General features: G+C 35.5%; 1 protein-coding gene across 8 annotated transcripts in view; it reads left to right on the top strand.

Moving 5' to 3' along the window:
* Window positions 1-13,144, top strand: part of GPHN (gephyrin) — a 274,022-nt gene that overhangs the window by 191,711 nt on the left and 69,167 nt on the right. For 5 of the 8 annotated variants that reach the window (XM_063398778.1, XM_063398782.1, XM_063398779.1 and 2 more), the window contains one exon: window positions 7,374-7,430. The exons of the other annotated variants lie outside the window; for them this stretch is intronic. In XM_063398778.1, coding sequence (XP_063254848.1) covers window positions 7,374-7,430 — 57 coding nt within the window. The remainder of the gene's footprint in view (window positions 1-7,373; window positions 7,431-13,144) is intronic. 8 annotated transcript variants of the gene reach the window in all.

Below are 13,144 nucleotides of genomic sequence, written 5' to 3'. Positions count from 1 at the left end.
GGATAATTGTTTCAGTCAACAGCGCTGTTAGCATGGACAAAGATTGACCTTGGCCATTTGCCAGGTTGTTGTTAGTACTTGGCTACTTAGAGGTCATATTGTTTTAAGATTCTGAAAGTGAATTGAACACCTGACTTTCCACCTTAATTTAATCTTCTGATGTCCTCTCACTGCATTGTTTCCTGTGGCTTTAGTGGATACACCCTTTTCCAGTATCCTTACCAACCCTTCCGCTCCTTTTTCGTAGTTGAACTCCTCAGGATGTAGAAATGTGAGGAAATATATGTGATAAAGCGTGTCTACACAGATTTTCCAAACACAGCCTTGTCTAGTCAAAAGGATAAAATACAGGCTGTTACAGATATTTGAGAAGAAACCTTAAAGGCACTTGTCCCCTTCCCTTTAAAGTCCCACTGCCCAATCTGTTTTCAGAAAGGTGAGATCTTCCTTGTTACACTGAGCCCCAATGCAAACATCTCTCCCTTAATCCTGGTGCTAGAAGTGGTCAAAAAGACCAGATATTTGCTTTAGAACCTTCCCAGAGAGCTGATTTGCTTTATAATCTACATGTCCCATCATCAGGTCACTTCTAAGTGACTTCATTGATGCAAGAGTTTTCTCCATGACCATGAAAGTGTCTTTGATAGGAGCTAGCTTGTGTCTAAAAGTGTTTAAAGGACAGTGTCTGCCACTGCCTGTGCTATAACCCTATATCTACTTCAGCTGGTAAAACTTAAGTTCAGCTTAGGACACCCAGGCAAAATAGCACATTCAGAAATGAATTGTCAGTTTGAGAAAGGTATATAAAAAGAATACAAAACTCCACCAGCCAGGACTAGGATGTTTTGTTTTTTTTCCTTAAAGACAACCTTTCCTGCTTGCCAAGACAGGTTTCTGATATATGGGATAGGTGTTTGGGTTTTGAAAAACTCTACCAGGAGTATGAAGTGCAAATTCTGCTTTCTTTTGTAGGGAAAGCTAGAGAATCACTGAGACTGCAGGCATAGGTGAGGAGCAAAATGTGCCAGCAGACAGTGAAAAAATGATCAAGTGAGTCTGAAATGAGAGTATTGAAAGTATTGAATTGAGGAGAAATTGGATGTAAAGGTTGAGTGGTAAAGGTCTGATATAGACCAAAGACATATTTGTGTCTCTTGAGTGATGAGGCTGCAAGACTTAGAGTGTTTGAAGAGTAAGAAGTAGCTTGGATGGAGGAGGTAGCAACAGCATTATGAGAAAAGGAAGGGCTGTGGTCAGGAGGAAGTGTCTGAAAGGCAGTGTTGAGCAGGTAGAAGGGTTTGCAAAACTTCAGCTGTGTGCCAGGAGAGTTGTCCAACTGTTCACTGCATAGTGACAGTAAGGACCCAGCTCTCATATGACCAGATCTCCAGTTTAAATGAAATTTAGGACATTAAGTCACTACAAATAGAGGCACACTGTGTAGTGTTTGTATTTCTTGTAGTCACTCTTGCCCTGGCTGTGCATTTTATCTACTAACTTTTAGATTTTATTTCTGAACATTAAATTTCACTGAAGTCAAGAGATATTTTTAAAGAACTGACACATACGGGTGTAAAATAACCAGTGTGCGAAGTCTCTTGTGTAAGGACATGGTTACATTTATCTTTGCCATTATGTGTGTTAACAGAGCATTCAATCTAATGATGATACTAGTTTGAAAACAGTAAGAAAACTGCAGTACGTTTTACCACTGCTTGTTCCACCTGCCCTGTGTTCATGGAATAGTGTTTGTAGTAATGCCCATTTGAAAAAAAAACTGAGGGTAGTGGGAACAAAATTGGAGATGCTATGCTAATGACCTTTTATTGGCATCCATTAGCACTCACATTACATTACGCTTTTGTAGATTTAATGTTATCAAGAAGTGCAGCAATCTTAATAAAACTTTAATGCCAAACTGCAGTATAATGCACAGGTGTGAGTATATTTATTGGTTGAGAATGTATGTCATTGTTATAAGAGCTTGTATTCCCTTTGTTTGAAATATTCTCCATTTTTTAAGAAGCTTCCTCTAATTGGTGTTTATCTGGCATAAAACCACAGAAGTAAAAATACTTTCAAGTGCAAATCTATTTTTTATGCATGGATGTGAAAGTTATACATAATGCATTTTTTAACTTAAATTGATTTGCTGCTATATTAAAAATATATTAAACTCTTTGTTAGCAGTAGAAACTACTCACTTGATATAGAACATCATTCTTATCAGAGAAGAGAATTCAAATTGAAATTTGTATTTCTGTATCAGAATTTTCCACTCTTGATTAGGCAAGTAAGAGTTGTAAAACATACTACCTAGACCAGTCTTGTATTATACAGTATTTGGAAGTTGACAGTCACGGTCGCCACCATCAAAGTTGATCACAAGTAGTATATAATTACTTCATTAATTAAAATTACTTCTTGTCAGCCATCGAATATTTACAGTTTCTTTTTTTTTTTCTTTTAAGTGGCTGTCGCTACCCTTCACTTCATTTCAGTTTCTTGCATACTTTGAACTTGATTAACATTCTTTAGGGTCAGAAAATGTATTTTTCATCTTAAAAGTTTAAATCTCCTTTGGATTGAACTCCCTTATGTGATCTGGCCAATACATAAGATTTTCTGTTCCTGGCCAACTGATGTGAAATCATTGCCAGTTGGGTTTAATTTTGGGATATGCTTCTCTATTAATATGAACTCTGGGGGAACTTGTGTGAGAGATTTCAAGAACATTTATTTGGAACACAATGTTGTAACAATATGCATAGTATAGCTTTTGTAGTTTCTCCTCATCAGCTGGACCTCCTTCTCTTGTTGAATGCACTTTATCAACTGGAGAAATCTCCAAGCTTTTGATAACAAATTCCTGATGGCTTCTAAATATCCCTGTTCTCTATATGTTGTATTCTTTCAAAGCCCCTTATGTGGAGGCTGTTTGAATATGCTGATTCATATTTCATTTCTCTTCTGGTATGTTTTAATGCTTTTATCTTTATGCATTTATCTTTAGGATCATTTTCATGTGTTTTTTTATACATCCACCTACCTTTTCACTGAATCACAAAACACCTTTGTAAGCTGAACTGGAGCTTATCCCATAGTTTTTCTTCTGTATTATGCCTTGGTTAGTTGAATGGCCTTTGGGAGAAAAAAAAATAAAAGTAATTTCAGGGTATATTGTGGAATTCTGCTGAAGGAAATGAACCAAAGTAGGAGCGCCACATGTACAGTTATGTTCCAGGTTTCCAAAACTGATTTTCATTCCTTTCTCAGCATGATGCCATGCACTTTGAGATTAAACAGTAACTGGAAGGAAGTAATGGTAGGTAAAATGAAAAAAAACAAGGAAAGTCTTATTTTCTCATAGGATGTACAGACCCATGAGTGTCACTGCTTCACGTCCAAAAACTTCTTTAGAAAGGAACAACTGCATAAATATTTATTAACACATGTGGAGTCACATTGGCAAATATGATGCAAGCAAGTTTCATGATTTGGGATTCAGTAGAGGATATTCACTCCATTGTACTGCGCATTCCCTGAGGCAACTAGGTTAGAAGCACGAGGGAACTTACAGCTAAATGCAGTAAGAGGTCATGGCTAGAAAATGACAGGGACTATTTTGGGGGAAGGAAACAGAAAATGCTTGTCAGCACAGTTGTCAGGGACATGTGGTATAACATACCTGCCAAAATATCTCTTTGCAGACTCTATGATGTTCCACAAGTAATATTAATAGTTTTCTTTATTCACCATTGATTTTTGATCTCTGCAGTAATAATCAAGTGGGAGAAGAGTTTTGCTTTTTCTTATGTGTACAGCAAATAAACGGAACTTGATTTGGATGCTGTGCAGTATAATCTCTTACTTTTGATTATCACACTTCCAACACTGCGTGCCCAGGTGATCAAATAAGGTACTTACCTTTTTAAACTATTGCTGTAAAAATTTAATTGTGAGTTTTGCATTTATTCAGTTTCAGAATTAAATAATTTAATCATATAAAAAATATCATTATGAACCATTCATGTGTTGCCCAGGATTTTGGAAAAAAGTCTGACAGGGGTTTGGGTTTTTGGTGAATGTGGATGGGAAAATACTTTTCTGAAAGACCTGGGTCCTGCAAAATTCCAATTTTTTGTTGGAGCATAAGCAGGGAGTAGCACAAATAGAATATATTATCAGAAAGGGGAACGAGTCTAAGATAGACAGTGTTAAATATTTGAGGCCATGTCTCCTGTTGTGGAACTCTTCCTTTAAATAAATCCAGCAAAGATAGAGTCTCAGATTAGGTAATTGTTCAGAGCTGTTCTTCTTTTATGGCAAGTATAACTGATAGATTAGATACATTAGATACACATTTAAGTTTAGGTCTTCTAAATTCTTTTTTCTGGAGTAAACTCAAGGATGAAGATGACAGGTTCATTTCTCATGTGTCCTATTAAGTAGATGGTAGTGGAATAACACTGAAACCCTATGTGAAACTTCTGCTTAGAAAACATTTTCTGTTATCTCATCTGATAAATCCATTAACCATATTTGAGTATTCCTCTTTGCTCACTCTTTGGTTTTGGTTTCCTCGCTTCCTGACTCTTCTTCGACTGGCTTCCTAGCTCATTCTTCTCCACCTGTAACTCCACCTTGTTCTTCAGATATCAAGATAGGGATACCTGTAGCTAATTTTTAGCTATTAACTCCTGCTGTTATTCCATTGTGAATAAGAAAGGGATGTAAATATAGTGCATTTATAAACTGTCAGTGCATTATACCCATCTAGTTTCCTGGAATGTTCCCTACACAGCACCCTTCTTCCTTCATTGCATTAAGTATCTTTATTCATCACCTACAGAGAGTTCCAAAACCCTCAAGTTTTTCAGGTAACATTTTGCCCATAACTACTTGGTGTTGCTCCTGCCTCATCTCTTAATCCACTTATTTAGCTTGTGTTGTGGTATAGATACTTTTGATTTAGATCACTAACATGCATTTTTCATCATAATCTTTTCTATTTACCAGTGTTCATCTGTGATGGGGTTCTATTGTTCGCTGAGTTTCTGAAAAACAAGGAGTGTATAATCCATGCCATTTTCTGAATGATAACTTCTAGATCATCCCAGAGAAAGATAAGGATATACCTGGATTCCTTTCTGTGTTATTTGCCATGAAAAATACAGGGGTTTATTCCTGCTGTCCCTTGCCTTCTTGATAATACCCTTTTTAATTCCCAGAACAGATGTAGTATAGTTTGTGCAATAGTCATGTAATTCTGATTCATCCCTTGAGAAGCATTCAAGTTGCACTCTGCAGTGTTCCTGTAGAAAACATGCTGTTGTGTATATGAACTGTGCCACGACTTACACTTAGACTATCTCCTTGTAATTTATATATGCAAGCATTTAGAACTCATTACTCACAGTGTACACATTGTGTATATATTTCTATATATATTTTGAATAAAGAAAGACTAAATATTAGTTATATACACCTGCAATATCTCCAGTCTCATTTCTAACTGAATCCTAAACCTTCAAAACAACTTGAGCAGCCGCAATTGGTGAGTAATGCAAGAAAAACTTTTTCCCTGAGGGGCAATGCATATTGCTGTCACAACTTCTCCTCAAGTTTCTGTGTTATGTAGCACTTTTCTTAATGCCCTAGTTCCATGTCATTATGTGAGATTATAAACATTTATTTTTCCTCATTTCTCATTTCCAAACAAACCTAAATTTATTACTCATTTTAAAAGTTTCAAATTGATAAAATGACTTGCAGTTCTACTAGATTATGTCTTATTATCTGGGATGGTAGTTCCTAACAGGATGTTGGGGAAAGCATCTTTGCTCTAACTCATGATGTTTTTTTCTTCAGATAAGGATCATTTTCCAAATGGAGGTGCACTTTTTTTTCTCACTTAGGAAATACATAGCTAATATATAGTAACTCAGTTACAACTGCAGGTATTTTATTGAATGTGTCTTCTACAGGAGACATAGTTTATTTAAGAATGATGGTTTCTTCTTGGTCTGTATACTAGATTTGATTGGAGATTTCATGGAGCACCATGATAACAGTAGTTTGGGTATTTCACTTGAGACTTCAGATTGGATGCTATTTTAATGCCATAAGACCAGGGAAAGAAGGCAACAATTAACATAAATGTTTCCAGTGTATTTTGCTAACTGACATCCTATCAGAACTAAATAATTAAATTGTTAAGATATTGTTCAGTTGCATTGTTTTCTTGAGAATCAAATACAAGTGAAAAACCAAAACACTCAGTTGACTGTTTGTTGAAGAGAAATTTCTCTGTTTTGTGTGGGTCAGGTAAAAACAAACAGGACAATTTAACTTGTGCCTTGCTGCTGTGCTCCAGAGAGCATAAAGCATAGTTGAGTTTCCATGGTTTGTTCCATCTTTTGCTTCCTTCCTGAGATTTCTTAAAGACAGTTATTGTGATTTGAAAGTGTTCACCTCAGTTGTGTGGGATTTTGTTTTACTTAAGATAATAAAAACTTTCAGTTCAGTCTTGGCTCAGACTAGGAGGATGTCACTAAAATAATTTTTATTGTCTTCTTCCTGTCTACTTCAAATGACACATGTTCACTTTATTGGTAAAAGAGGTATATTTACCAGATTAAGAAATTCTGAAAAGAACTTTTGCTGTAAATGAATGTTTTATTTTAGATGCTTCTAAAAATGTGAAGCCTTTTGAGGAGCTACCTCATTTGTTTCTTCCATGCATCATCCAGGAAAAGGTATATAAAGGAAAAGTAATCAGATAGGAGATGTTGGGGATCATATACACAGTGTATTTAAATATTTTAAATAAAAATATTATTTTGGTCTGGCATTAAAATTTTCTGGTTGGGCAGCATAATTTTGAACTGGGAATCTTGATAGCAGTGGCTAAAATCTCCAGGCCTGGGTCAATAGGAATCTGTATTGCATTCTGTCAGGTATCAGTCTTGATACTTGCAGGCTCCCAGTTATAGCATATTCTGCTCCTATGCTTTGTAGAAGGTATAGGGGTGGTTTTTTCTTCAGTTAGAGTTTTAGAATTTCATTATTCTTGATAGCCAAATCAGATGAGTAACATGTATTCTTTCAAAAATGTTAGTGAATTCAGCATGTAACATATGTGCCAGATTGATAATATACTGAGAAAGACGTGATCAACAAAGCAAGTTTAAAATGCCATGGTAAAGTGTCATTTATTCCAGAAATTAGAGTCTGTGTCTTTGTCCTCTAGAGATGTCTCAGAGAGTCAAATTGATGTCTTGCATGTACTGCTAACTGATTGTGTGGAAATTTTTTTAAGTTCACTTTTTCTTTATTCTTCTGTCTTTTTTATCCATCTTCCCCCATTGTAGCAAATTAGACGGCCGGATGAAAGCAAAGGAGTTGCTAGTAGAGTTGGATCCCTCAAAGTAAATATGTTTCTAACATTTATTTTGCAAGTTTTCTTCTATAGCCTACACTTTTCCTTTTGAAGGGGGAGGTGTGGGGAGGGAGGGAAGGGGCTTTTCCATTTCTCACCATCACATCATTTTTATTTCAGTATTCTTATTGCTGTTGGGTCACATTTTGTTTGTTTCTGTGCTACACATAGAACAACCTGTTGAAGGCAGGCTGCCAGTTAGGTAGCTTTGGATGCCACTAGAAGTAAGACATAGTAACAACCCTTTTAAAGTGCCTGTAATTTGGTGATCATGATTAAACTACTTCTCTGATATGCCTGTTATGTGGAGAAGTGATTTACTCATCTTCAAATTACTGCTTCCCATCTTGAAACATAATTAAACTTTTATAGTGCACACTTTTTGCATTTCATTCTGCAAAAGACCATTACAAGAGAGTTGGATATTTCATATATGTATGATGTATATATAGCCTTTAAATTAGAAAAAAAATCAAAGATAAAATGAAAGATATTCACAGGAGATTAATAAGAATGGAGACACTGTTTTGCTGATAGCTGGTATCTTCTGCCTTTTAATGTTTGTATAAACACACATGGATATTTAGACTGCTTAACAGAACAGGCAGATATCTAAACCATTGCCCACCATACACAGTATTACACCCTGATAAATGGTTTTGAACCAAGATGCTGATCATATGCAGTCCAAGCCATTTTGATCTCAAGAGTTGCCTCTATTTCAGCTATCCAATTTTTCACTTTTTTTCCTACTTTATTTCGTTTTAGCACCTTCTCAACCACTAATTATATCTTTTTTTCTTCTGCATTCTCCTTGCCTTTCCTGTCTTCTTGGTTTATGATATCTTTGGTTTTGGTTTTGTATGTAAGTGTATTGCATTTGTTCCAGGACAAGCCACCCTCTCTGTTCTCTAACACTGTTCTACAGCTGCTCTTTGTGAAAATGGTATTTCACTGAGCACAAAGAAGGGGAGGGAAAGGATGAATTATACACCTCTTTGCAGTAATGCCTCCATTTAAATTGATCTTAGCAAAGAAAAAGAAGCCAGTTGCTACTTGTTTATACAAGTTCTAGGTAGAGGCATCTGTAGCATTCCTCACTGTCTGTGAGGCTTTATCTTTTCATCTTGTGTTTTGGGAAGATGTTTTAATTACGGTGTAGGTGAGAAGAGCAGTGTACATGAATGAGGCTCTGTTTCAGTGGGAGACATTCAGGACCACTGAATTCACATGGATAAAAATACAGGACAGCCACAGTTTGTGCTGTTTTTGAAAATTCTGTTCATGATTGCAGTGACCCTAGCATATTAAGGCATGGGTCATCACATACAAATCTAGATGCATAATGCATGCACATATGCAGATGTAGCTTATGTAGATGATGGGTTTCACCTGTTATTATGAAGACTCATTGATAGCTCATTTTGGATTAATAGTTCCTTATCTAATTTAATTCCATGACCTAAAATATATATGTAGACAGAAAATCTTCCCTCTAGAGAATGGAAAATCCTAATTGAGGTTCCCACACATGAAAATCTACCTCTAAAAATTCTTTTTATGGAAATGAATTCTAGAACACAGCCTTACTAATAAGTAAGCATATAAATAAATAAATGTAGCAGAGATTCTGTAGCTTTAGAATTATAGTTCCCTTGATTTTTCTTTTTTTTTCTGTAGTGAAAAGGAGCCATGTTAAGCAAAGACATCTTGCTTCCAGATTCCAGGTTTACTGAGCCTTATATATCTCTGTTGTTCAAAGCACTTTGATGTCTTGAAATGCTTTGGCAAAGGCAGTGAGAAATGCATTATGTTATGGTTTATTAAAAACAAAATAAAACAAAACCCAAAAACAAAGAGCAAAAGAAAAATGAAGGGAAAAAAAACTGTGACAAAAGAACAGGTTGCTTTTTCAATTCATTTTCTGATGTTTACATGTAGCTCCATCGAAAGCTGGAGGAGCTCAGAGATCACCCAGGAGGCAGTGTCAAAGGAGGCTCTCTCCGAGTAAATGTACGATTTCACTCGGTGATCTGGGGTTTTTATTAAAACTTCTGCTGGCTGGTAACACCAAATCTGATTGGTTTGTCCTCTCATCCCCATCTTTTTCCTTTCTCTCTCTATTTCTTCCTTTGTGTTTTCTTTCTTTTCTAGCTGGGGTTTCATTTTAATGTATGTGAGAAACCTGACCTGATTGACAGAGTTTGTTGTAAAGAACATCCTATGCATTGTAATGAATGCTAATCAAGCTGCTTGACTTTACAGAAACTTAAAAAAAATCCCTTTCCAAAATCAAAGTTGCATATCTAAAAGTTACCTGAATATTAAACTTAGCAATGAATAAATCAGATAACCTTAATCTAAAGAATAAAAATACCTTCTGCCCTGAACCAAAATCTATGGCTGATATAAGGTAACCCAAAAGCATATAGGTTCACATGTACCTCTGTCTTTGCCGTCAGTCTTTTGGGGTCCCTATTTTATCTCGCAAAATAGGTCAATATTTGGTTGAATGACAGCTATTCAAATTGTGTTGCTTGTTTTTTTAGCCGACTAATGCAAAAATACGGCAGCATGTTTCTTCTGTGTCACATTTGTTCTTTAATGAAAAAAAAATTGTGAAGAAAGAATTCGGGTCTAGTATATCTGTCATGACACCCTATAAGGGCACCCAATTTTCACATAAATATTTAATAAAGCAAGTCAAATCCAACATGACCATAGAGACACCAGTACCTCTTGTTTAGCATTTCACCTCATAAATTGAGAATGGTTTCACAGCAATTCTATATTGAAGTGTCCTTAAGCTACAGCATTTTGCATATAATACAGTCAGGAAAAAGTTTGTAGCAGAGTAAATATGAAAGTTGATAACATTTTATCCCTTTGCACATCCGTCCACTGAAGGGTGTCTCGGTAATTTCTTTAGGTTCATGTCCTCTCCGTCTTCCATACACTGTGATTGTTGTCATTCTCAGAACTATCATTCTAATGCATAATCCACTAAGGTTATACAGTGCAAGATAATTCTTGTAATGGAAGTTATTTCATAATTTTTGCCCCTTTTGGGTACTTTTGCATATACACCTTTGTATCTGACATACAGTTGATTACTGCTTATTGTCAAGTAGAAATTCTTGAGTGTATAATCTTTTGCAGGTCAAATACAAGGAAATCGAGCTGCTAATATTTTGCAGTTTTCTGTAAAATAAATTTGATTAATGGGCAGTATCTTCTTCCTGGCAAATCTTTTAGGAATTGAGTTTTGGGAGGAATAAATTGTGTCATATTTTAAATTTGATGATAACTCCCAATCAAGACAAAGCAAGTTATTTTAAACTACTTATTCTTAAATTCCTGATTTAGTACTTACAAAATAAATGTAAAGCCAGAAAAAAAATATATGTTGTGAAACATGGCACTACAAAAAAGATGTTCTAATCGTACATTATTTCACAGAATGTCAGATGGGGAAAGATTTCAAATTAAAAGCTGTGACTACATTAGCCATGGCAGCATGACAATGTGAGTTGTCATGAAATTGTCTTGTTCCTCTGTGCCACTTTATCTGTTATTTCATGACCATACCCTCCATGATGGAAGCCAGTTAGTTAGTAAGGAATATAAGTAAGTAGATAAAGACATATTCCATATATTCTGCATATGCCTTTAAGTTTCCTAAAACAAGCAAAACGCATTGCTAAAATTTGCTGCTTTGTCACTTCTGCTCTGATTCATGCAGTGATAATGGGTGTTTTAGATAGGAGAATTTTAAAAGACAATATAAAGATGACTGATCAAAGAGAAGAAATAGTGAACAATTGGAGGGGAAAAAATGAGGGATCTGTTAATAGTTCATTTTAAAAATAATTTTCATTTTTTTCCATACTGCTTTTGGAAAGGGTTTTAGATGTAGGTTTTGGATACTCCTACAATGTGGCAAAAGTATTGAATGGTATGGGAGGGGGAGCATGTAGTATCTGATGGCCAGCCCCATAAGTGAAAATGAAATGCTGTGGTACAATACCATTAAGGTGGAACCTTTATTCCAGAATGAATTGCAAAGACACTCTTTCCAGATTAAATTCAAAGGCCATTGGAAATATGTAGGAAACACTGGAATTCTGCAGAATATCACAGATGCCACCAAAAGCTGAGAAAGCTTGCCAGATATCTGGAATAAAATTGCACTGAAAACATGCATGAAAATTTAATTAATTAAGGAATTTTGGGGGTTGAGTAGTTTTCTTTTAATATCAGCAATAAATTCAGCAATAAAGCATAGCCATTTACAAGGAAGTTATGCTGACCTAAGCTTTAGTTTTGCACTTCTTGAGAAGTTCCTTCATCTTGCAGTTCTTTTCATGCCTTAATATTTTGACCCCTTGCAGCAACCAGTTTGACACTGAGCTGTTTAGGAAACTTAGTGTTCTGTCACTTGGACGTTGTAGAATTCCTCCACTGCTGAAATTAATGTAGCAGTATCAAGTAAGTGCAATTGCTACTGACATGATCAGCAGGGAAAGAGTTGACTTGGTTATATTTTATTATAATACCTCCCAAAATTGATACCCTTCTGGAAGAGTGAAATTACTCTGAAATTCAGCAGAAAAATACTGCTTCAATCTGTGTGTTGAAGATTGGTTTTTTAGATCTTTTGGCTTTGGGATTTTTTTTGTTCAATTGGGGGTTTTTTTGTAGTTGTTTTGGTTTTTTTTAATAATTGTACAGGCTGCAAATTTTGAGTACAAGTTTAATTTCTGCAGAAAAACATTATGGAAAGCCCATGAGAAAAAAAATTATATCCAAGTACAAAGTTCTCAGGTAATATGCCAAAAAATATTTGTGGCTTTTAAACCAGTATGGTTCCAAGTCAAAGATTCTGGGGTTTTTTCAGTAAAAATGTTCTCAGAATTCATAGCAGTGGCCAAATACTTTCAATATATTATGTGAAATGGAACCAAGATTCTAATTTTTCATACAGACCTGTGTGTCTCAGAGTCTATGGTCTCCTGCATGTATTTTCTGTCTTACTTTAAGTACCTGCTTTCTTTGGCCATGATGATTAAATTTATATGACTCTTACTCTTGATTCTAACCTTCACTTAGTAAAGATCTGAGTCAAGCCAGTAAGGCCTTCGGACTGAAAAGAAATCACTCTTGCAGAATTTGAACCAGGTTCTATTTGGTGTAAACAGTTCTTTTCAAAAAATTCTCACAGTGGTGAATTTCTGTGACTGACAGTTTGACCCCTTAAATTGAATATTTGTGGGGAAAAGAGCCCAAATGCCAGCACATTAGCTTCACCCAGCATAATATGTAGGGGTTGTCAAGTAGCATACAAAATAAGGAGAGCTGCCACTTCTCTCAACTGGACTAAACAGTCACTGAAGTTCATATATGACAACAAATTATAAGTGGAATAGGTAATAGATTGCAGAAACATCAAAGGAGCTTGGAAAAGTATTGATATTTAATTTTAATAACACAGAAACGGTACATTTACAAAATCCCAGAATCAGGCAGATGCTTTAAAATGAAGACCAGTTAGCAAAAAAGGCAATGACATAGAAATGATCAGGAAGTTTTAAGTGTGCAGAAGATTAAACAATCCCATTGTGTGATTTATTGAAGATAAACAGCAATCTCTATACTGTGAGCATAACCCTTTCCTCGAGAACATTAGGTCAGTTTGGAACTACA

This window comes from Prinia subflava, chromosome 5, assembly GCF_021018805.1.
Source record: "Prinia subflava isolate CZ2003 ecotype Zambia chromosome 5, Cam_Psub_1.2, whole genome shotgun sequence".
NCBI classification, from domain to species: Eukaryota; Metazoa; Chordata; class Aves; order Passeriformes; family Cisticolidae; genus Prinia; species Prinia subflava.
The sequence above is the reverse complement of the archived record's forward strand: the minus strand, read 5'-3'. Positions and strand labels throughout refer to the sequence as shown.